The sequence below is a fragment of the Rhipicephalus microplus genome, chromosome X, assembly GCF_043290135.1.
Source record: "Rhipicephalus microplus isolate Deutch F79 chromosome X, USDA_Rmic, whole genome shotgun sequence".
NCBI lineage: Eukaryota > Metazoa > Arthropoda > Arachnida > Ixodida > Ixodidae > Rhipicephalus > Rhipicephalus microplus.
In genome coordinates this window covers 151,674,391-151,699,816 of record NC_134710.1, presented here as the reverse complement: position 1 = coordinate 151,699,816, position 25,426 = coordinate 151,674,391, and the positions used below count along the sequence as shown (strand labels likewise).

At 46.1% G+C, this 25,426-nt stretch overlaps 1 protein-coding gene across 7 annotated transcripts in view; it reads left to right on the top strand.

Annotated features, from left to right (window-relative positions):
* Positions 1-25,426, top strand: part of LOC119177035 (serine/threonine-protein phosphatase 4 regulatory subunit 1) — a 148,846-nt gene that overhangs the window by 84,124 nt on the left and 39,296 nt on the right. For all 7 annotated transcript variants that reach the window (XR_012887053.1, XM_075878006.1, XM_075878008.1 and 4 more), the window contains 6 exons: positions 1,854-2,132; positions 13,334-13,543; positions 18,214-18,423; positions 19,547-19,756; positions 21,074-21,261; positions 21,360-21,499. Coding sequence is in view for 6 of the 7 variants with exons in the window: in XM_075878006.1 (XP_075734121.1) it covers positions 1,854-2,132; positions 13,334-13,543; positions 18,214-18,423; positions 19,547-19,756; positions 21,074-21,261; positions 21,360-21,499 (1,237 nt within the window). In the remaining variant the exon portion in view is untranslated. The remainder of the gene's footprint in view (positions 1-1,853; positions 2,133-13,333; positions 13,544-18,213; positions 18,424-19,546; positions 19,757-21,073; positions 21,262-21,359; positions 21,500-25,426) is intronic.

Genomic DNA, 25,426 nt, shown 5'->3' with positions numbered 1-25,426 from the left:
TCGAGATGCGATCGAACGACAAGAATAAAGCAACAATGCCGGGCCCCCATCAGTCTGCTGACCGTAACGGATCTCTATCGGTGAGACGACGCAACTTGAAGACAAAAACGCATTGCCGTAGCCACCAACGCTTCGCGGGAAATCTGATTATAGTCTGGAAATGTTCCTATGGCATTTTTTTACATTTATGAGATGTTTCATTTAAGCAAAGCCCACAAAATGAATGAAAAATGACTTTTTTTCTAAAGCACTAACTGTGGCTGACAAAACAAACACATTTTAAGCATAGAGTACTACTATAGTCAATTAAAAAGAAAAATATTGCGTATATTGCCTTGATTGATATGTGGGGGTTTAATGTCCCAAAACCACCATATGATTACGAGAGACGCCGTAGTGGAGGGCTCCGGAAATTTCGACCACCTGGGGTTCTTGTACCCCAAATGTACCCTTGCGTGTACCCTTGCGTATATTGCTTACAGATGTCTGTTTACAGCCACACTTTCTCCAGAAACTATCTCAAAGACAACACCATGCCACTTTTTAAAAGGGCTCGGACAGCCATCGCTCACCCGCAAGTGCGCGATCCTTATGCGAGTAGCAATCTCTTTGGCCCAATCTCTTTGAAAATGGGGCTGCTCAGGAAGTTCGCTCTGCGTGCACACTTGAATCGAAGAAAAGAGCCGTTCTCATCCGCATTTTGTCCGTGGTGAAGTTCCAAGCTTTGCAGCTTCTTCAATTTTCTCTTTGTTCTTGGTATCCTCCCCAGTGTGCATTTTCGAATATTGAGCTTTTTCACAATTTCTGTCTTAGATAGGTCGTTGCGGTCAAGTTCTTCAACCATTTTTACTTTCGTTGAGAGCAAAAGTGCATTGTGCTGCCGTTTTTCGTTTCCATTTCATGTTCACCGCGAGATGGAAACAAAAAAAAGATAGAAACAAGATGGATCGTTTGCTGCTCGATGTGCGCGGACATGTGCAATCGCTGAATTGGCTTAGCTAGGCTAGCTTTGGCATTTGTGTCGTGGTTGCTAGACTGCCATGGCCACTTTTGCCATTCATGGATTTTGCCAGTTTTTTTCATTTAGCAGATGTAAGTGAAAAAAATGTTCAGATTACCCAAAACTTTTTATCATTTAATATATAGTTTCATTTATGCTGCTTTTCCGTTTAATGGGAGTCCACTGTATTAAGAGGACCATACAATGACGAGTTTGGTGCACAATGGCCAAAGTTGCTTATGCACCAATATAAATCAAACTAAACCATGTGAATGAAACTGAAAGTGCTGGGAGGAGAGAAGAGGGCTTGTATTTCAAATCTCCCGAAAAAAGGAGCGGGAGCGGGGCACTTGCATGGGATTTTACCATAGTCTGATTTGACTGTAGTAAGACATAGCCAAAGTCTGGAGTTAATTTGCATGTGGGATGAAAGTGTGTGTTAACAAAGGTGTACCTACAGAAAATTGAGAAGGTGAGGTAATAGCTTGCTTGGTAGATTTGTAGGGGCTCACATAACAGATTATGATGCTGATCCAAACACTGCCAAGTCTGCGAATTCATTGGTGTCATTTTTCCTGCGGCTTACTCAGTTTGAACACTCAAGAATTTAACCATTTGGCCAGTCTCTTCAGGCTTGAATTTAAGGTTGCCTATTCTATCGCAGAAAAGTACTCCAGGGTGCATGGGGGCCTCAATTCATGAAAGCATATTCCAACTGGATTTTTGTTTGGTCACTCTATTGCATAATTATTGTGTCAAATTACTGTAAAGACTAATATTTCAAGCGACATTTTGATGACAAATTTTGTCTTTTGAATTCCTCCAATGCTTAATATTTTGACATTCACTGCAGGTTCGGATAGCAGCCTACCAGGCTCTGGGGCCCTTCATATCAACATTTGCCAACCCGATGCGCACAGGACTGTACTGCAGTGAAGATGGGGTAGTGAGTGTGCAAACACCAGAAGACCAGTTCGATGCTTTTATTGAGGGAGAGGCACCCAGCACATCTGACAACCCAGCGTTGCTGACAGCTTTTGAAAAGCCTGCTCCTTTGAAAGATACTCGCACCAGTGATTTGCCTCTTACTGGCACTGTTGGTGATCCTGATAGAGACCTGGCGAGCTTTGAGGTGAGTGCCCGAACATTTTTATCGTTTACGCGCACACATGTTCATGTGTTGCAGATGCTAGCATAGCTTCGTGGTACATTTTCTACTGCTTTACACAGGATTGTTACTGTATTACAAACTGGCATTTTGATTGTTGCTGCTGATTGAAGATGTCCTGTTTAGTTCTCGAAGTTGCCCACACCCCCCCCCCCCCCCCAAATCGTTGCAGATAGGCCTTTTGTGACACAACTGCATATTTACACTGTCCCAGTAAATGTGAACCGAAGTACTTCGGTTGCGTTGCATCAGTCCAGTGTCTAGTCGGTCTTGCTCTTTGCTGTCGAATGAGCATGCGATGCAAAATGCAGTGCAAGGTTGCTTTTCTAAGTCTTAATGCCTCAGTGAATCTGGCTGCATAAATCTGCCTTTTTCACAATGCCTTAGCACGTGAGCTCTTCTGCCGGCAGGAGAGTTGTTAAATGCCTCTCCATTTCCAAAACTGTCATTCTGGTACAGTGTTTACTCGATTCTACCGTGCCCTCGATTGTAATGCGCAGCCGGTTTCCACGACAGAAAAAGAAGTGCAACATCGATTGTAACGCGCACTCCTTTTTCTCGTTGGCCCGCACGATCTCACCACTCAGGAAAACGTCTCCTTTCGGGAGTGTCTTCCGTTTAAATATCAGGTACGGGGGGAAGCTTGTGCCCATCTGACGTGCAACAGAGCATCGCCGTCACTCTAGTTTTTTTCGTGGCCTGATGTTGGCACGCGAACTTGCTTCGCCCTCTTCTTGACGGTTCTGGTGCGTGCCAGGCATGTCGAATTAAAGAGGCGTCTGATCGGCATTCCCGATTTTCCCAAGCAGGTAGCCGTTGTTGTGCCGCAAGTTTAGGACGAACCTCTGAAAACTGTGAAGCTTTTCTTCATACTCCTCCAGCAAGTTTTGGCGCATGCCTCTTCTTTTTCGGAGGGAAAAGCCTTTCCTCTTCATAAAGTTAGTTAGCCAGCACCTGCTCACTTTGAACTGGCTCCGCGTTAGCCCTTTTTCTAAAGCTAACTGCATAGCCCGCACTTAGAGCAGTTCTGTCGTCACGGGCCGCTGTGCCGCTCGCTGCTCAAGCACATACTCGGCGAGCAGCTCTTCAATTTGCAGAAACCAACCCTGCTGTGGTCCACTGAAGCCTTTGCGTGAATCTTTGACAATCTTCTGCTTTTGTTTCCGCCAGTCCTGCACACACGTTTCTGCACACGCGATGACTTTTCTTTTAAAAGCGGCATCGTGGTGCACTCTTGAGTCTTTGGAGTCGGCCCTTCTATGTCGTCGATGTTAATGCACTACAAGATGACGAACTCCTCTGCACACGTACGAAGTGCCGCACATGGGAAACACATTGGCAGAAATGGCCGACGTTCCATGCTGATGCACTTAGGGGGCGGCCATTTTTGAAATGTTGATGGCAATAGAATGACCGTATTAATTTTTTTTTTCGTACTCGATTGATTCTAACGCGCATGTGATTTATAAACTCGCTCAACTAGAAAAAAGGTGCGCGTTAGATTTGAGTAATTACGGTCATTCAGGTTGTCTCAGCCCCTACCAAAACTGTACCGAAATGGTAGGAGGCAGCACAGGAAAAGAAAAAACGCAGAGCCCTTACATGCTTTTTTGAAACGTCTGGGTTTTGACATCAGCTATAGCGTTAAAACCTTATTCTTAATTGTTCATGGTGGTAGTGAATCCTGCTGGCCATCTCTCTGCTCTAGGTGTGACAGAGAGCTGTACATCCAGACTAGTTGCTGTGAGGTTGCACCACAGTGACAATGTCATTTGTTTACATGGGCATTTACGCTCTATTCCACTTGCGAAAAGGCCAAAAAAAGGCGTTCATGCATAAACGTAAACATTGCAGCCTATATAGCGAGCCTTTTAAATGAGTGCTCATAAGTCCCAGAAACAAGCTGAAACCTTTCATTTGAATACTCCGAGGTCACCATCTTTGGTCATGAAAGCAGCTCCCGTATAAACTCCAAAACTCCACACCATCGCTTCCATCTCTAAGTACACGGAATGTGTCATGTTTTCTTTTAGATCTCTGCATGTAGTGTTGCGGTCCTTCTGCGTCCACAAGTAGGGCACTCTTCCCTCTGATATGCAGAATTTGCTGTGTGCTGCCAAGTTTTGACATGCCCTAGCCAACTCAATTGCTGTTTTTTGGAATGCTGTAGTGAACTGTCGTCAGTCTTCACACACACGTACACACACACACACACACAAAAAAAAAGGCAGCGAGGGATACAAATATTCCACAAACAAATGTGAATGAATATGGGGTTGCCCCACGACACCGTGCTAGTAGTAAACAGTGACAGGGTCACTTCCAAAGGGCATATGTTCAGTTTAATGTACGATGGCGGTTGACTTTGTAATGTAGTGGTTCTCGGCCATGGATGTGTCCGGACCCCTTGTGGATTGGTGGAAGCAATGACCCCTTGCAGCGGAAGGGGGAGGGGGGGTGCGTAGGTAAATAACACAACTGTAGCGTGAAACAGGTGCCTTTTATTGCCACTAAAAACATCAAACCAGCATGCCACATCACTTCATTTTAGACCGATCATCAATACATGGCACAGTCTAGCTTAAACAGAGTTGCATATCTGCAGGCACATTCAACCTGTTTTACCTTTACCCGCAATACGAAGAAAATTCGTATTCACTCTTGAAAAAATAAATGCTACAAATTAATAAGCCCTGCCGCGGTGGTATAGGGGCTAAAGTTCTTGGCTGCTGACCCGCAGGTCACGGGATTGAATCGGGGCTGCGTCGGCTGCATTTTCGATGAAGGCGAAAATGCTGTGGGCCCGTGTGCTCAGATTTCGGTGCAGGTTGTAAAACCCCTGCATGGGCAAAATTTTCGAAGCTCTCCACTACGGCGTCTCTCATAATCATATGGTGGTTTTGGGACGTTGAACCCCACATACCACATAGCATATCATTTGCCCCGCCGCGGTGGTCTAGTGGCTAAGGTACCCGGCTGCTGACCCGCAGGGCGCGGGTTCGAATCCCGGCTGCGGCGGCTGCATTTCCGATGGAGGCGGAAATGTTGTAGGCCCGTGTACTCAGATTTGGGTGCACGTTAAAGAACCCCCAGATGGTCTAAATTTCCGGAGCCCTCCACTACGGCGTCTCTCATAATCATATAGTGGTTTTGGGACGTTAAACCCCACATATCAATCAATCACATATCATTTAATCAAGAGCTGGAACTAAGGGGGAGAAGTGGTTTTGATGCCTCCCAAAATTTGTGCAATGTAATGCTTTTGCAATGTAATGCTTTTGCTGCGGATAATCTTAGGGAAAGAATGAAGGCGAGGCGGCGATTACCAACAAACGCACCGGTATGACTTCTGCTGACGAAGAGCCTTGTGACAGTAATCATCCCCAGCTATCTGCTTGGACACGCGTGTGGCGTAGCGCCACTTTAAGCCTACTGCATGCTTTTAATAAGCCGCTATGGTTGGGGGCTTGGCCGTTGATTGCTGCTGCATCTTTGTGCAGGACAGTGTTGAAGTGCGCTCCACTTTGTATAAACGCAAGCAGCTTGCTGCCGGGGAGTTTAGCATTGTGGGTAGTGGGCACCAAGAAACCTTGCTATATTGACGCTAACACACGCACGGCAGAGCAAGCGTAGTGCAATTGTAACTATACTGCACGCCTTTATAAAGCAATGACAAACGCTCTTCCGTCCGCTACTAAGACTGCTAGACCATCGCCGAGTGCGCATTGCTTGCAGAAAGCTTGTCATCACTGCCATATCCCAACAGGAGAGTCACCGTGTCTGTGCATGGTCTAAAGCAGAGTGAGCGGTGAGCGTATTCTACAGGAAGTGGATAGGCAGTCTTGGTGGGGGCAGGGTAGGCGAAGCGCTGCCTGCAACTAGCCAGTGGACAATTTGGCTCTTCACAACCGTACCACATTTAAAGGGGTACATGGGTCTTGGGGCTCTCTTTTATTTTTGAACCAACTGTGACAAAAGTTGGCATGCTTACGTAGTTTGTTCTCCTGATTTAAAAAAAAAAAAAAAATGTAGTTATTGGGTTCGATTCCCGGCTGCGGCGGCTGCATTTCCGATGGAGGCGGAAATGTTGTAGGCCCGTGTACTCAGATTTGGGTGCACGTTAAAGAACCCCAGGTGGTCAAAATTTCCGGAGCCCTCCACTACGGCGTCTCTCATAATCATATGGTGGTTTTGGGACGTTAAACCCCACAAATCAATCAATCAAAAATGTATTTATTTTTTCTGTAGCTTCTTTAGTTAATTAGATAATCAAGATAAGAATTTCTATTGTTCTTACCACAATATAAAAATAACCACCTGTCAAAAATTTATAAATGACATAGGGATTGACAGTAGAAATCGTGACATACAACATAGGAAGCACTTTTTTTATTGGGTCATAATTTCTTACTTTACAGTACACTAAGCTGTGATACAGTACACTAAACTTCACAGCCCTGAATGTGGCCATTGTGTGGTCACACAAAGGACTAGTTTAAAAAACTTGCATCAAGAGAAATCAAAATCGGTTTCTTATGTTGTGTGCTCCGAACATATAGCTTCATGCTCCAAAAAAAAAAAAAATTCTGCTATCTGTAAAAGTTTCAAATATGTTGCAGTAATTTTCATGCAGGGTGTACATAATTGCAATTTTGAGAAAATGAAGAAAATGAAGAAATGTAACATTTTTAACTGTTAAAATGTATGTACTATGAGGAAGAGCTTTATTCGAGGCGAGCTCGAGCTGGCACACACTGATGATGATATTTACAGATGAGGAAATTATACAAATGATGATGACATGTCCAATCGATAAAGAAGAGTCTGTGACTGCGCTCACACTAATTCCCCGTCACGCTGGAAGCGGCCTCTTGGCCGTGCGAAAGACAATATTAGGAATTGCGTTGGGTGTACAGTTTCAGCCGAGAAACGTGCACAATTTCTGTCCCACGGCAACGGTGGTCGGAGGGAGCGTTAAGTGGTGAGATACGGTAATTAATGGGGGACGTTTGTTGAATCACCGTATAAGGCCCTATAAAACGACTGAGGAATTTTTCACATAAAGCCGGGCACACGCACGGGAGTTCACAGAAGAACTTCGTCTCCTGGGGAAAAGGTGACAGCACAGTGTGTTGAGTCGTAACGAGACTTGCGAGCTTCCTGAGAGATGCCGGTGTTGATTCGGGCCAGATGACGGCAGTGCTCGAGAATACCTTGGTAACCTGCGCTTCGCCGATGACATTGCATTGCTGAGTAACTCAGGGGACGAATTGCAACTCATGATTACGGAGTTAGACAAGGAGAGCAGAAAGGTGGGTCTTGAAATTAATCTGCAGAAAACGAAAGTAATGTACAACAACCTCCGAAAGGAGCAGCGCTTCGAGATAGGTAATAGTGCACTTGAAGTTGTAAAAGACTATGTCTACTTAGGGCAGGTAATAACCGCTGAGCCTAACCACGAGATTGAAGTAACTAGAAGAATAAGAATGGGGTGGAGCACATTCGGCAAGCACTCTCAAATTATGACAGGTAGATTGCCATTATCCCTTAAGAGGAAGGTATATAACAGCTGTATCTTGCCGGTACTTAGCTACGGAGCAGAAACCTGGAGACTCACAAAGAGGGTTCAGCTTAAATTGAGGACGACTCAGTGAGCAATGGAAAGAAAAATGGCAGGTGTAACCTTGAGAGACAAGAAGAGAGCGGAGTGGATTAGGGGACAAACGGGGGTTAAGGATATCGTAGTTGAAATAAAGAAGAGGAAATGGACATGGGCCGAGCATGTAGCGCGTAGACAGGATAACCGCTGTTCATTAAGAGTAATTAACTGGATTCCCAGAGAAGGAAAGCGGGTTAGGGGGAGACGGAAGGTTAGGTGGGCAGATGAAATTAAGAAGTTTGAGAGTATAAATTGGCAGCAGCAAGCACAGGACCGGGTTAACTGGCGGAACATGGGAGAGGCCTTTGTCCTGCAGTGGACGTAGCCAGGCTGATGATGATGATGAACATTGTTAACATGTTTGATGGTCTGTCTGGAGGAATTGCTGGCTGTCCGGTGGATGCAGTTTCCCCTCCTAAAACTGCACTGGGGAGTTTTCCGAGTGGGCATTCAGAACATTGGAGGCGGGTCGCAGAGGTGACACGGAACGGCGATTGGGAGATGGTGAGCAGCGGCGAGACTCACGGGAGTTCACAGGCAGACCACTGCTGTAAGGTGGAGAGGGCGAACGCTGAAAAGAAGACCGGTAAGGCGTGCGCTGGTAGTTCGTGAGTGGACTGAAGCGTCCGCGTTCCTCTGGAGCGTAGCCACGTTGCTCGTCCTGTTGACGCCTTCGGCAAAAGCGAGATATATGACCGCTATAGCCGCAATAATAACAGATTGGGCGTTGAGGACGCGGCATGGCGTAATACGGCTGTGGGCTCATCGGTGGTGACACTGATGCCACAAGTACATGGCCACCTGGTGTAGCCGCTGGGATAGTGGTAGGTGTTGAGAGCGCCACGACTTCTGCGTACGTTGGTACCTGATTCGGCGGAACAAGGTGAATGTGACGCAGATGCAATTTCTTGCCTAATGATGTCCTGCAAGTTGGTTGGAGCTGAGGCTAAAGTAGACGGTGGGGCGCAGGAAGAGCAGCGCCCATGAAGCTCCTCACGAACGATGTCGCGGATCAGGGCACGGATGTCGAGGGCCGCAGGAAGACGAATGTCCGAGGCATCATGGCAAAGACGAAGAGACTGAAGTTCTTCTAGTCTCTGGCAAATGGTGACGACATCTTGAGTCGTGGTAGGGTTTTGCGACGCAAGGGCGTTGAATGCGATGGTATTTATGCCTTTGATAATATGGCGTATTTGTTCGCTTTGCGGCAAAGCTAAATTTACACGCTTGCACTAGGCAAGAACATCCCCAATGTACGAGGTGTATGATTCACCCGCCAGCTGAATGCGTTCAGCAAGCTTCTTTGTTGCTGCTTCGGCGCGAACACTGGGGTAACCGAAAATCTGACGGAGCTGCCGTGCGAATGTGTCCCAGTCGGGAAGATCTTGGAGGTGGTTCCAAAACCAGGTTTTGGCAACATCAATTAGGTAGAAAGGGACCGTGCGCAACTTGTGTAGAATATCCCACCTGTTCAACTCGCTGACGAGGTTGTAGGTGTGTAGCCATTCTTCGTCATCCCCTTTGAGACCCGAGAATACTGGCGGATCACGGTGGCGGCTGTGGATGGCCAGGGTCGACGGTGGAGGCTGCACTGGGCTGGTGGTGTTGGATGGACCAGGATTGTCTTGCACTGCCATGGCAGGTGGTAGTAGACGACAACCCGAGCGGAGCTCCAGTGGTAACGTGCGAGAGGACTTGGGGATCGAGAAGCACCTCCACCACTTATGAGGAAGAGCTTTATTCGAGGCGAGCTCGAGCTGGCACACACTGATGATGATATCTACAGATGAGGAAATTATACAAATGATGATGACACGTCCAATCGATAAAGAAGAGTCGGTGACTGCGCTCACAGTACTTATAATTGCATAGCCATTGACTTATAAATGAATGCTAGAAAGCCTAAGGAGTGCAACGCTGCAAGCTGATAAAAAATTGAACGAGTACTTCTCGAATTACTGCACATTAAAGTTCATTGCATCTAACCAAATACAGAAATTTCTGTATTAAAGTAAAAAAATGAAGCTGCCCATTAGAAATGGGCTCCCAGCATTGTTTTTTGTGTACATTTAGCTACATTGTGCAAAAAAAAATTACAGCTCTAGCTGTCCTAGGTCAACTTTTACCGAACAAGCAAAAGAAAGTGGTCAAAATCTATGCTTCGTGAATAATGCTGTTAAAACTTTTATTTCACCGTTCCGAGGGAAAAATATGGTACACATGCTTTTAGTCAGTTTATATGCACCGGGAATGTAATAGAACTGATTGTTTGCTCGAGCGTGCCGTTTCTTCTAGTCCTGTAGCAAGTTGTCCCCGTGTGCTCGTCTGTCGCGAGGCCGCTTATCAGTTCGGTGACTGTACTGACGGCGATGTGCGACAAATAACTATGAGGCTGCAAAACGCAGCCGCTCTCAGTAACGTTGTAAGCAACCAGCGGGCTCGTACGTGAGTGTGGCCTACACCGGTGACTCGGCGACCGCCGCTGACCGTGTTGAGCTCGTTATCCTCGTTGTCCTGAGCCCTAGCTGGCCTCTTTCTGAAGTTCACTGCGAACGAACGACCGCCACACTTGCTTCACAAATTACTGTAGCACGGAACTTCTTTACTGCCGCAGGCAGTCAGTAGCACCATTACAAAATGGCGCATGTCCGTGCGCGGCACTATGGTGAAGCAGACGCTTTCAGCGCCCCTTGGCCAATCGGATGCCTAGGTTTTGTCACGTGCCCCAAGCAGCCAATTGAATCGCGCGCTAGTGCTTCTCGATGACGCGTTTTGGCTACAAAACCAATGAGCAAGGCGAGCCAGCGGTGGCGGTAAATTGAAGATGAAGAACGACCCTCCCAAACGAGACCAAGATGAACACGATAGCTTGTGTGTAACGGCAACAGTTCGGCACGGAAAAAGCATGATTTTAGCGTCAATTTGCGCTCACATTAATCTCACAGGGATGTTATAAATTGATTTTGCGCTCAAAATAATGATGCGAGAAGCTAGAAACTTCAGATAGGTGCAAAAATAGGTACAGATTCCGAAAGTGTCAGCTTCAAAAAGTCATTTTTTTTTGCAATTTTTGACCTTCTAAAACCGGTGTCCCCATCTTAAGGGGGCACACTGGTCTTAGACATTTTTCATTTCTTCAATGATCTTGATTAAACTGCACAGGGTTATGCTGCTTTTTGTGCTGATTTCAAATATTTAATTAGTTTTTCTGTAATTCATCCTGTTCCTGAGATAAATCAAGTTCACCCCCAATTGTTTAAGGCCATCATAGAAAATAAAAGTGCTCAAATTAGTGATATTTAAGATATGGCAACATAGACTAATGACTATGGAGTGAAAGTATACAAGTTTTTTTATTTTAGGGGTTCATTTGTTATATTACAGCAAAATGAAGTATCCATTTTCAAAAGCAGTTGGAATTGTATTACGATTTTGATGAGTAATTATTTAAAAAGGCTTGTACTCTAAATTGTGCTCCCGTACTTGCATTCTACACACATACAGGTTTCCATTGCAAAAAGAATTGTTGTTGTACCTGCCCTAGCTGCAGATATGAGGCCTCAAAATTGAACAGTTGTAAATTTACTTTTTTGAAGAAAATAGAAAAAACTGAAAACACACAGTTTCTTCAAAAAGCAACAATCATGGTGGGCATGGTTTGCAATCCACATAAAGGGGCTTATAAATTCGTAGGAGAGCTTCTAACACAGGTGCCGGCCAATGATAGAGAAGCCTCAAAGTCGGTTCCCCATTTTTTTGCAGGTTCTGCATGCTAGCAGCAACAAGAATCTGGACAGTCATAACGACATTGCAAAAGAATTGCTACTTCCTGGTGTGTGAAAATTTGCAGAGATAGAAAAATACTTGCAAAAACTAAACATTTTGATTTAAAAAAAAAACTGCGTCAATTTTTGCGTGGCAGCAAATGGTGGGAAAATATGTATTCCAAAGAGCCAATCATGTCCGTTTTGTCACTACAGTCGAAACCTGCAATAACGAAACCTCGTGAGAACGAAATCCCCGTGGCAACGAAATATTTCCGGAGGATCCCCGGCAAACGTTCATAGAAGCCCATGTATTACGTATCTCGCGGCAACGAAATATTTTTGGGCAGCGACCCCGCATTAACGAATTTTCTACCACGGTGCGGGCCTTATTTTACCCTCCCGCCAAAGGTTAACTGTCGGAAGTACGCTCGTATGCGTGTTATGCGCACTCGAAATTTGTAAGCGCCTGCTTTCGCTGCACTAGTCTGGGTACTGCCATTTTTGTGTACTTATGGGGGGACGCGGCTATATGTACACTGAAAACCGTGCAGAATTGTTTCGGGAAATTCATTTCACCCACCTAGGTAGCGAAACTTTTCCTGGAAATCGTGAGAAAACAGCGATTTTCAAAAAATTGTGGCTTCACGATGGCGGGGCCGGGAGCTGGCTTCTTGGGCTCACCGGAAAGAGCATTTCTCCGTGTTTAACTTTCCCGTTTTAGCTTTCTCCTCCTTTTAAAAACAAGCACACAAAAAGCAAATGTTTGAAGGTCGTTTCGAGGTCCTTGATTGGCTGTAGCCGCCTTGTTGCCTCAGCTCGCCTCACTATTGGCCCGATGCTCGCTCCGGGAGATCGTCGTATGCTGCTTGTGCGTCGCGAGGACATGGCTCTAGAAAATTACTACTTTGAGACGTGTTCGCGGCTCGGTGATCACTTAAAATATAATTACGCTTTAGTTGGGAGCAGTAGGCGGATGCGCGATCAGGTTACTACGAGCGTGGCGTGTCGTCGTAGTCGTCTTTAGCCCTCACTCCGCCGACACCTTCACTCCGCCGACAGCGAGACTGCGGGCAGGAACGACAGCGAGACTGCACTTTTCAAATAATAATAATAATAATAATAATAATAATAATAATAATAATAATGGCTTTGTGGTGGACATTTAGGGCAATATTTGCAATGACAATGCATTTATTCTATTGTTGGCCCAAGGGTCCCGCCGCGGTGGTCTAGTGGCTAAGGTACTCTGCTGCTGACCCGCAGGTCGCGGGATCGAATCCCGGCTGCTGCGGCTGCATTTCCGATGGAGGCAAAAATGTCGTAGGGCCGCGTTCTCAGATTTGGGTGCACGTTGAAGAACCCCAGGGTGGTTGAAATTTACGGAGGCCTCCACTGCGGCGTCTCTCATAACCATATGGTAGTTTTTGGACGTTAAACCCCACATATCAATCAATCTATCAATGTAGGCCTAAGGGCGCACATAAGGAGATGCAAATTTGTAGCTGGTGGTCAACGCGTAGTATATGTTTAGTCGGGTACGTTTCAACGAGATTTCACTTATTTAGAGGCCATGTTGTAAAGGCTGTTCGTAATGATAACAGTTAAGAGTATAAATTTGCATTTCAGTTCCGATGAACAGCTCTTACAAGCTGCATTTGACGCTGACTTGGCTGATGCCATTAAATTTGTGTTGTAATGTATGGCGGTGTCATGACCCTAACAGTGCACTGTGGTGTCAGGTGGCTGCAGTGGATGGAGATGAAGTGGGCTGTGCTGTGCCAGAGAAAGCAGAACAGCAGGCAGTGTGGAAAGATGACAAAGAGGAGCAAGCCGGTATCAACTCCTCCACGGCCGCAGAAGACAGCACTTGTGGCTATAAAAGCAGCCCTTCTTTTACGGTTTATTGTGACAACACAGAAGACTTGCCTCCATGCAGCACTGCAGAAGACGTAGGTTGGCTTTTCGTATATGCATGCTTGCTAGAGGTGTTCACCCTGGCAAAGGGAGCGATTCTATTGGTGTATGTGGCGGTTCAGCTAATGTAGTTGGTATGATTTGATATGTTTATTCAATGCTCTGCTTGACTGCCTAAAAAGGACAATATGTCATCCTTCCTACAATCCATAGTGTGTAAGAATGGTTAATGGGAAGGGGGCCCTAGTACAGCAGACTCTCACTCAGTGAACGGAAACCTGTTAAACGTAACTACTGCCTTTGGAATGGTTGGTTTTGGGCTTGTATTCTGCACCCACGTTCACTTCTCAGTAAACGACACTACTGTTATATGGAACACATTTTCCTGGTCCCTTCAGGTTTTGTTTACTGAGAGTCTACCGGTAAACTTTCTCACTGAGAGTTTACCGTGTGACCGTGAAAATATACATTGTTTCAATCATACAATACTGCGAACCCGGAAAATGCGCTAGGTCCCCATAGAATCTTATCGTTAAAGGCTGACCCTGCCTCCATGCTCCTCTAGTTGCCCCTCTCCCCAACAGCTCTTTGTTACGCACCCTTCTGTCCTTCACCCCCCCCCCTTCCCTCATTCTGAGCACACCAGACGCCACCCACGTTTCCACACTGCCACCCATCTTTTGAAGACCGGTCGGCCATCATCCCAGTTTTTCATAGCTGGTACTGTTGTTGACATTGACGGCCTGGAGTGACCAGATCATTTGCCAACATCATCTGTGTTCGATAGTCTGCGTCTTATGGTATCGTTCTAGTGCACATGGGTAGGCTACCCCACCCACTCTGATAATTTGAGGTTCTTTTCGTGTTCAGGACCTGTTCTCGCTCGCGTCGCACTCGGCTCAGCATGCCGTCCGGATGCGTGCTGAAGCGTAAAAATGGCTGGTGATTTGCGCAGAATGAATCGCGAAATATCAGAAGTCAGTGAGGCTACGCAAACCCGCCGGCGCAACAAAATGATTATATGACCACAGCCACCAATTTTTTTAACACTGCCGCGCACGCCGATCCAGGCGGTGTGCTTAGACAGACGTCTGCGCTCGCATACTGCGCGCGAGTTGCGCACTTCGTGGACCTTTTAAGAAAGTTGCCTGACCTGCCTCCTTCCCGCGTGTTTTCGTTTTCAAGGTCGCCTTCCTGCCGTATCCTCTCCTCTTTTCACTCTATCGCAACTCCTTGCTCTTCTCTCGCAAATCGGCTCTCCTCTCTTGACACAACTCCTTCGCCGGTCTCCACCGCTCCGGGAATTCAGTTTTGTTTTCTGGCTAGAAACCGGCCCAGAGCTGTACCACCGTTCTGGCTATTCCACAATGCTTTTGCGGATAATCTTAGGGAAAGAATGAAGGCGAGGTGGCGATTACAAACGGGCCGGTATGACTTCCGATGATGAGAAGAGCTTTATGACAGTAAGCATCTCCAGCTATCTGCTTGGGCACGCTTGTGGCGTAGCGCCACTTTAAGCCTACTGCATGCTTTTAATAAGTGGCTATGGTTGGGGGCTTGGCTGTTGATCGCTGCTGCATCTTTGTGCAGGGCAGTGTTGAAGCGCGCTCCACTTTGTAGAAACGCAAGCAGTTTGCTGCCGTGAAGTTCAGCATTGTGGGTAGTCAACGAGAAACCTTGCTGTATTGACGCTAACACACGCACGGCAGAGCAAGCATAGTGCAGTTGTAACTATACTGCACGCCTTTATTACGCGACAAACGCTCTTCCATCCACTACTTAGACTGCTAGACTATCGCCGAGTGGGTGTTGCTTGCAGAAAGCTTGTCATCGCTGCTATATTCCAACAGGAGAGTCACCGTGTCTGTGCATGTTCTGAAGCAGTGAGTGTGTTCTACAGAAAGTGGATCGGCAGTCGTGGTGTAAGCAGAGTAGGCGAAGCACTGCCCGCAACTAGCCAGTTGACAATTTGGCTCTCCACAACCGTACCTCATTTAAGGGGGCAGACTGCTCTTAGAAATTTTTTGTTTACAGTAGAATCTCGATGATACGAATCTCGCGGGTTCACAAAATGTATTCATATTAGCCGAAATTTGTATCATCGGAACACACACAAAACTAGCTAAATTAACACAGTCGGAGGCAATTTTCGACACTCATTTTCGACACTCAAAAAAAAATTTATTTCTTTGAGAAAAAATCTCTGATGTCTTCCTGCTGCTTTTTTTTTCCAAGTCACTCAGCAGACTTTTCTGAAATCCGTAAAAACGCGTGCACGTGTCATCACTGATTCCTTCTTAAGCCATAGCACGCCTCAGGACGTGGAGCGCGTGCAGAGTTTCATCCGCCGGTGGTGGTCCTTCGCCGTCGCACTCGTCCATTTCCTTGTCATCGTCGCTGGAATCGGCAACCTCACACGTGGCCTCGTTGACAATATCATCCACTGTGCGCGCACCACAAGTGGCAAGATTGTTATCCGCCGTGCAAAAGTCGTCAGCCGAACACCTGGCATCAAGGCATTCCCAACCCTCAATGGGCTCCTCCAACTCTGAAAGGGCCTGTGGCACATCTTCGGGAATCCTAAAGAAGCCGCACTTACCAAAGCAGTTCGCAATGGTAGTCGGCGTTACTCTATCCCAAGCCATTGAGATAAAATGGATGGCGTCCAAAAGGCTTATTCGCAGGCCACCTTCGTCTTTCCTGTCGATTTTGGCAAGGAGGCGGCGCACAAGAAGGCTCTTGAAATGATGCTTGACGTTTTTTATAATGCCAGCGTCAAGCGGTTGCAAGTGCTTCGTCATGTTTGCGTGCAAAAAAACCAGCGTGACGTTTTGAAGCGTCACTTGCTTCGGGTGGGCGGCGCACTGGTCAAGAATCAGAACAATCTTCCGATTCTTGCAGGCCATTCTCCTGTCAAGGAGAGACGGAAATTCTTCGCACAGGGCCGCCGTCATCCACGCTTTTTTGTTTGCGCGATAGACTCATGGCAAATGGCTCTCGCGCTTGAAATACCAAGGCTTCTGAAATTTTCCAACTATGGTCAACTTCAGTTTTTCCGACGCCGTTGGCGTTACAACACAGAAGAACCGTTATTTTTTCTTTGCTTCTTTTTCCTCCTTGGTACACTTCACCTTTTAAGCAAAGGCTCTTCTCGGGTTGCAGATTAAAAAACAGGCCTGCCTCATCTGCATTAAAAACATCACGAGGCTCATACCCCGAGATAAGAGACTCCAGCTTCACGAGCCAGTCGCTAACAACGGTCTCGTCAGCCTTCTTGGCTTCCATGCAGACGGTTTTGTACACGAGACCATGTCTCGTCTTGAAACGGTGCAGCCACCCACCCGAGGCCTGGAATCCGTCGGATGTGCAGAGCAAGGGCGATCCCGTCGGCTTTTTCACGCAAAACTTTGCCGTCATGTTTACACCGGCTGCAGGAACTTCCTTAAACCAGATCAATAAAGATTCTTCAAGTTTCACGTGTTGCGATGTCTTCGCTTGCTTCACGTTGACTCTGAACGAAAGCACATTTTTCATTATTGTGTCCCGCTGTCCAACAATTGTGCTCAATGTCGACGTAGCGAGGCCTAGCTCCTTAGCCAACTCCGTGCGTTTTCTTTTCGGATCATCATCGACCTTTTGAAGAATGTCCAGTTTCTCCTTAAAGGAGAGAGCCTTCCGCTTGCAAGACATGGCTTGCTACGACTCTGCAAAAAGGCACAACAGAGCAAATACGTGTGCTCGACTCGGCAAGACTGTCGACAGCCTCCGCACTGCAGTAACCACGTGTCGGCACCAGAGAGCAACCACCACCAAGCAAAACAAAGATTGGATTGGATTTGTGTCTTCACCGTTGCCAGCGCCATCTGGAGCCTTCGAGAGAAAGCAAAAGGCGCACTCCGGCGCAACGTTTCTAGAACTAGGTTGTTGCTCCAGTGTTCGAGATCGCGCAGATATTCGAGTCTGTCGCCCGCCACTCGCAGGCGGCACTGACAACGTGCCAAACCAGCGCCGCAGCACGCATTTCAGTGCGTGCGTGCACGCTACTTGCTTCCGCGGCCGTGGGTGGGGTGGCGTTTATTCGTATCAAACAACTCTGGTAAAAAATCAGTTCGTAACAACCGTACTCTAGCACATAGTAAATTAATGGGCCTCGGCCGGAATCACAGAAAAATTCGTATCACCCCGAATTTCGTATCAGCTGTGATCGTATTATCGAGATTCTACTGTATTTCTTCAATGATCTTGATCAAACTGCACAGAGTTATGCAGTTTTTTCTGCTGATTTCACATATTTAATTAGTTTTTCTGTAACTCGTCTTGTTCTTAAGATAACTTAAGTTCACCCCCCAGTTGTTTAAGGCCACCATAGAAAAAAAAAGTGCTCAAAGAAGTGATATTTAAGATAAGCCAACATATCAATCAATCAATGTTGACCCAAGGGCGCACGTCAGGAGATGCAAATTTGTAGCTGGTGGTCAACGCATAGTATACGTTTAGTCAGGTACGTTTCAACGAGATTTCACTTGTTTCGAGGCCATTTTGTAAATTCTGTTTGTAATGATAACAGTTAAGAGTATAAATTTGCATTTCAGTTTCGATGAACAGTTCTTACAAGCTGCATTTGACGGTGACTTGGCTGATGCCATTAAATTAGTGTTGTAATGTATGGCGGTGTCATGACCCTAACAGTGCACTGTGGTGTCAGGTGGCTGCAGTGGATGGAGATGAAGTGGGCTGTGCTGTGCCAGAGAAAGCAGAACAGCAGGCAGTGTGGAAAGATGACAAAGGGGAGCAAGCCTGTACCAACTCCTCTACGGCCACAGAAGACAGCACTTGTGGCTGTAAAAGCAGCCCTTCTTTTACGGTTTCTTGTGACAACACAAAAGACTTGCCTCCATGCAGCACTGCAGAAGACGTAGGTTGGCTTTTCATATATGCATGCTTGCTAGAGGTGTTCACTCTGGCAAAGGGAGCGATTCTATTGGTGTATGTGGCGGTTAAGCTAATGTAGTTGGTATGATGCGATATCTTATTCAATGCTCTGCTTGACTGCCTAAAAAGGACAAAAAGTTATTCTTCCTACAATCCATAGTGTCTAAGAATGGCTAATGGGAAAAGGGCTCTAGTACAGTAGACTCAATCAATCGGAACTCTCGTAAGTGGCGATCGTTCTGTGTATGTGAATTTGACATCGGTACTCTCCTGCTAGGAGCGTCAGAATGTCTTATTTTGGTCGCAGTGCCTATCAATGGAGTGACCAACATATGATGCAAAACGCACAAAAAAAGATTTTGTTTACATTTAGCTTGATAAGAAATTTGTGATAACAGATGGTGAGCATCCTTGAGAGATAATACTATCAATTTGCACTGTCCGCGTGACCGACATGCTCTCAGACTGGCTTAGCTGTAGGCTTGGCTTGTCCCGAAGGCACTAATGTTGCCTGGCACAACTTAAAATTGTGGTAGCCCCAGTGCGCACAGAGTGGCGTGGTCAAGTCTTTTGTTATTCTCGGCCAACGCGAGAAGAATATGCTGTTGGTGCCCGATTACTGGAAAGAATGCCGCTGATTACGTCAGTTGGACCTGATTATCCCTGTATCGTGGCCCGCTAAAACTGAACTTTGGTCCAATAATTGATTACACAGACCAAACTTAGGCTGATTTATAATCCGTTGTATATCTAAAAGTGTTGTGTTGTATGCGGGTTTGTTGTAATGAGTGTAGATTTTATATGCTATTCGAATTCAAATCAAAATAATTCGAACGAAATTTCTATTTGCTCTGCTGCATTAGTTTCGAGCCTAAACTAACTGTTCGCAAAAGCCCGTGAAGTCATTATCATGGTATGTTTACAACTTTGTGTAGTCTCCTGCAAGTTTGTGGGAAAAACGCATCAGTGCTGCACTGATATTTTTTTTTTTTCAATCGTAGTTTTGTCAAGGTTTAGAATTTTTTTAGAGGCTGTATCATTTAGCAATTGTGCCTGCACATTTGGTTTTTTGTGTTGCAGTTGCCTGCAAAAAATTTATTTTGCAGGTGGCAGACTCGACCTTGGCTGTACAAGGATTGTTCAAAAGAAACATGCCTCTAAAGGACGGGTCTATAGAGGAAGCACGCACACAGAGCTTCAGAATTAGGGAGCCGTTGTCTGTACAAGGGGACAGGCAGAGGCTAGTTGTTCATGTGGATCCTGGAGCTGAGAGCGATTTCAACACATTCCAGTTTTGGCGGGTGCCTATTCCAGAGGTATAAGACACATGTTTAAAAATTAATCTTCAATTTGCTAGTATGAGCTTTTTTGTTAACATTCCAAGGCAAGCTTCACTTATCATATGTACTAGTGCGTGTTCATATACCAAGAAAGTCATTTATGATGTACCTGTGTATTCCACTTTTGTTTGTAGTAGCAGTAATTGAAAGACCGCAATGTTGTCTGTAGCAGCAGCAATTGAAAGACCGCAATGCTGATGTTGGCACTTGCAATGGGGACCTCCCCCTCGCTTGTCTTGTTTTTGATGATGATTCGTTGTTTTCTTTTGGTGCATAAAAAAGGGAGCAAATAATTCAGTATGACCCCCCCCCCCCCCCCCCCCATTGGGAAAACTTCCTGGTTTAGAATCCTTGAACTTGGCAGGTATGCCTTAGTGAGAAACCCTACCCTCGTGTGTTAGGCCACTCCAAGCCATTATAAAACCGCAATGCTCATGCTTGCGATTGGGATGCCTCCTCTTGTTTTTCGTGACGTTTCTTTTTCTTCTGGTGCACCCCCGCCCTCCTCGGAAATTTCCCCCATTCTGAATACTTGAACTTGGCAGGTATGCTATGCTCTCTCAATCTGATTTTTAAGCATGAGCCCGTGGTCCCTATATGTGATTTTCGTGACTGTGAGAGGCAGTTTGTTGTCTAGGCACATGCCTTAGTCCATAGCTGTGTGTGATCATATTTTTTTTTGTTTTTTGAGGCCATGGGGGAAAACATATGCAAGGTAATAAATTCTTCACCCTTTTTCTATCGGTGTTTTTGGCTGCATCCTTTCTGTTGCTGAGGCCTCTCAGAACTTCTTCAGTTGTAGACCCTGTAATAGTAAAGGAACAATCCCAGAGTGAAGGAACGGTCCCCGAGCCTAATAACGGGCCATAGCATACTCAAGTTGATGCTGTGGTGGCCTGGCTTTCTCAGAGCTTGGTTGATGTTTAAATTGTTGATTGGCTCTCCACCAATTTTGAGTGCCCTGAGTTGTAAGGTAGCAAGCTTTTTTTAGCTTCTTGGTTTGTACCCTACAGTTGTGAGTTGCACTGAAAGTTGGGGAAATGTCTAAAAATTGTTCGCATCTCTTGTCTGGGAAGCCTAGTGACTGTATGTTCTTGTAAACATCTCTACGAACTTGGATTGTTTGTCTTTTGATAATTTATTATGAAATGTAAAGTGAGCAAGAAAGTAATTGACATAACTTGATGATAATTAGGAATGCTTAGTAACATCTTAGGTATAATTTCATGTTCATTTTAGTGAGATTTTATAGTTGGCACTTGGTCATTGGATATGCTTATTACTTTTACCTAGGTGGAAGTGGACATTGAATTCTTAGGTGATCGTCCTACAGCTGTGCATGTCAGGGCAATGTCTCAAGACAAAGAAAATCTATGTATCTCTTCTGACGTCAGTGTTGAAGTACTTTGTACAGACACCCATCAGTCTGCTACAAATGCAGTCTCATCTGCAGGACAAGCCGACACTGTTCCTAAAGAAAGGTAAAATCCTTGCTTCATCTACTGGGCTCACCACGTCGCTGATGTATTTTGGTCCAGTTTTGTTTTAATTTCAGCTGAATTTTGTTTGCACTTTTCAGGCGCTTCGGTGATTCATCTACTCTAAGAATTCGGACGGCTTTATCTTCACTAACATCTGCTGACCAAGACTGTAAACTCTTGCTTTCTTCTTCATTCACTGAAGCTTCTGTGGCTTTTAATGATGCTGGGGAAGTTGCAGGTGAGCTCTATATTGAAGTGCTGTTACGCTCCCATTTTTCTGAATTTTCATAGGCAGCATGTCAAATTTTTGTTTCTAACAGAATAAAATAAATTCTCATGCATCCCGATAATTTTATGTGATACTGCATGAATGTTTTGCTCCCAACAAATTTACGTACAAAAAAAGGAGCCATACAGTAAAAACCCATACAGTCAAACCTCGTTATAACGAAGTTGAAGGGGGAGTCGTAATTACTTCGTTATAGCCATTAGTTCGTTATAGCCAATATCCATTTCTACCGACAATTAGCCAGCAAGAGAGAATGTACTCACCACCGAATATCACAGCAGCCCGCTGCGCAGAGAAAAACGGCCGTCGGAAGGCAAAAAACTAGCAAAATAATAAAGAACAATGCACTTTATTTCCGCCAAGTTCAGCACACCAGCTGGCAGATCACTTCGAAGAAAAATAGTCCTTGATAGACTTTTGCAGACTCTTCTTCAAGCGGATGACTGCTCTTTCAGCGGCAGCCGCTATTTCAAGTCCGTCCTCACCGTCATCATGAGCACCAAAGAAGCGGCGCAGCAGGTCTGTCGCATCCAGCGCTTGCGCGGGCGTCGGTACGTCGGGTTCGTTAGGCTCCGGGGTGTCAACACATTCGTCACTGTCATCATTATGCACCCCCGTCACCGCGCGCACAATTTTCGCATCTGACAACTCTTCGGTTGTCACCGCGTCAGCATCGGCACCGACGTACGTGCAGAAAGTGTCGCAGTCAGGCACAACGCCGGCGTCAAGGAGAGCGTCCCACGATGTCTCGGCCTGGTCGCCCGCGGCACCCTCACTGGCGACATCACCGAGATCTTCGCTGGGCTCTCCGCTGCTGACGCCAAATGAGGCATGCCGGAAGCAGTTGGCGATCGTGCTTGCCGTGACGGCAATCCAGGCAGCTTGTAACATCTCGATCGCCATGTACAGGCCGATCGTTGTCTCGCGCTTCATGCTCATATTGAGCAAAATGCGGTCGATGACACGCTTGCGGTAGCCCGACTTAAAGTTCATGATCACCCCTTGATCGAGGGGTTGCACAACCGCAGTAGTGTTAGCCGGCAAAAAGCACAGCTCAATGTTTTTTAACACAACGGTAGTGTGGTGGGCCGCGCTGTTATCCAGGACGAGGCATATCTTGCGGTTCTGCTTGCCCAGCCGCTCGTCCCACTCACGCAGCCATTGTGCAAAGATCTCTCTCGTCATCCAGGCCTTGTGGTTGGCCACATAACTCACTTGGAGTTTCCGTTTTCCTTTGAAGCATCGTGGTGATGCACTTTTGCCGATCACGAGGGCCGGCACCTTTTCGGACCCGTCCATATTCGCACCAAGTAGCACGGTCACACGGACCTTGCTCTGTTTACCGCCCTGGCAGCGGTCACCTTTGAGGGCCAAGGTTTTTTGCGGCAACATCTGATAGAACAGGGTAGTCTCATCTGCGTTGAACAAATCCCTGGGGCTGTATTTTTCGAGCAGCTGCCCAATGTTCTTCTTGATCCACGCCACTGCAGCTTCGCGGTCCACAGATAGCGATTCCCCGCTGACAGCCCTGCCGACGATGTCGTGGCGCTCCTTGAAGCGCTGCAGCCAGCCGTCACTCGCCACAAAATCATCGTGCCCCATGATGCACGCGAAATTCCTTGCCTTCTGCTGCAGAAGTGCCCCGCTCACAGGAGTGCCGCTTGCTCTGATTTCTAAAAACCAGTTGAACACCGCCTTCTCGACAGCTTCGAAGGCGGGGGCTCGCAGCTTCATTCGGTCGCCTTTGACGCCACGTGCGACAGCGTCGGCAATAGCTTCTCTCTTGCTTAAGATCGTTGACAGCGTGCTCAACGATACGCCGAAATCTTCGGCCACTTTTTTTTTCTTGACGCCGGACTCAACGGCTCTCAACATTGCAGACTTCTGCTCAATTGTGATGATTTTGCGCTTACGTTTGCCGTTGTCCATGTCTAGGGACGGAGGGGTGTTGCTCTTCCACAGCGAACGACAAGGAACCAACAAAGCCGCAATCTCCGCCGACCCAGCGTGGAGCTGAGGGAAGGAGGAGGTCAGATGCGCGGGCGGGTCAACGAGTTCCACAGGAGAGGGGAGGTCGGCTGACGCGCTATAAGATATTGAATTCACGTATACCAAAATGATCAGTAAATGCCCGTTGTGGTCAAAGAATGGTTCGTTATATCCATTGTGAGGAAATTTTCGCTTCGTTAAAACGAGGTTTTAAATACATGGGCGTCTATGGGAATTTCAAGGGGAATTACAATTGCTTCGTTATATCCATTAGTTCGTTATATCCCGCTTCGTTATAACGAGATTCCACTGTACATTCCCTGAGGCTGCATTTGTCTAGATGCTTTATTTAGAGGAGCACTGACACAAAATTTTTGAATGTTTTTATTTTTCTGTTCTAATAAGAAGGTAACTACTCGCCTAATATTGCTGGAGAGCTCATTTGCTAGAGTACGAAAGTTAATATTTGGAGAATGTATTATAATAGTGCCCATTAAATGTTTTGACGTTCTTGTAAAAATAATGCTTCAGCACTGTGTTGACAACTCTTTTCAATGAAGGCTTCTTGGATGCTGTTATAATTCCCTCTGGGACGTAAATATGCGATTCCCAAGAAGGCACTGCAAAGGCAGGGACGTCAGCCTTTGTACTCTTTGGGATCTTATGGTTGTACTCTTTGAGATCTTACGGTTGCCGCGCTATCGCGCGGCAACCATAAGTTCCTGCTCTTGTTCGCTCATGAGATAAGTGCGTGCGCAGAGGACCCTGGCCGATAAGGCGATGTTCGCTATGCTGAAATAGTAAGATAGAGCACCCTTCCCTGTATATATATATATATATATATATATATATATATATATATATATATATATACACACACACACACACACACACACATACATACATACATACATACAGAGTTACATATACGTGAATGACAGCGGCGGTGATGACGAATGCAAAAACCAGATGACTGTCCATATAATTGCTTTTGCAATAAAAGTTCTTTCATGAAAACAGCGGCTGCTGCCTTCGTCGACATCACGACCTCGTGACAATACGAAGGCTGACAGCTAACTTTTTAGGATTCGACATCGCGACACTCACAACAACAAAACGCTGGTTTAAAAGAATAAGTACGTCCATTGCAGAGAGCAATGCTCTTGTCGCACAATCTCTTTCCGTCAAAAGTGCACCACGTAGAACTGTTTACGAGCCGTCCACTGATTCTTGCTGATATCATGCGCGCCAGCTATCGCAACCATGCAATTGAATAGAATCAAAGTTCACGGTGACCTCCTTTCCTCGGCGTCTTTTCATGCTCGTTCGAGATTGGCGGCGTGTTTCATCTCTGCTTGAGATGGATGCTAATGCGTGCGCCCTCCGAACGACCGAGACTGGCCATCTCGTTTGATGTCTGCTTGAGCAGCGCTCATCACCCCAGCTTGCGGGATTTCGCACGTGGGTCGAATGTATAATGCGCGGGGAAGGGTACCAACTTGTACGCAGGAATATGGCAGCGATGGCGAAAATCCTTGAAGTGGCCATATAATTCCAATTGTAATAAAAATGTTTCACTTAATTGCCTGGCGATGGCGTGGCGAGCGCATTTAAATTTCTTCGTGGTGCTCATGTCAGCTGCGGCACTTCAATGACTGGAACATAAGTTTTCACATTTATTTTTATTGAGCCCTATGAGTTTAGTATGAAGATAACATATATTATGTAGTAGCTCATCTCAAGTCTAATGTTGCTTTTCATGTTCCATGTGATGTTTTAATCATTTTGAGCATTGCAAAATTTTAACATAATTTTTTTCATTCATCTTAGCTCTAGTAGCTGTACAGAACACCGCTTAAGTTTTTTTCTTTAGTTGCTGTGCTTTCA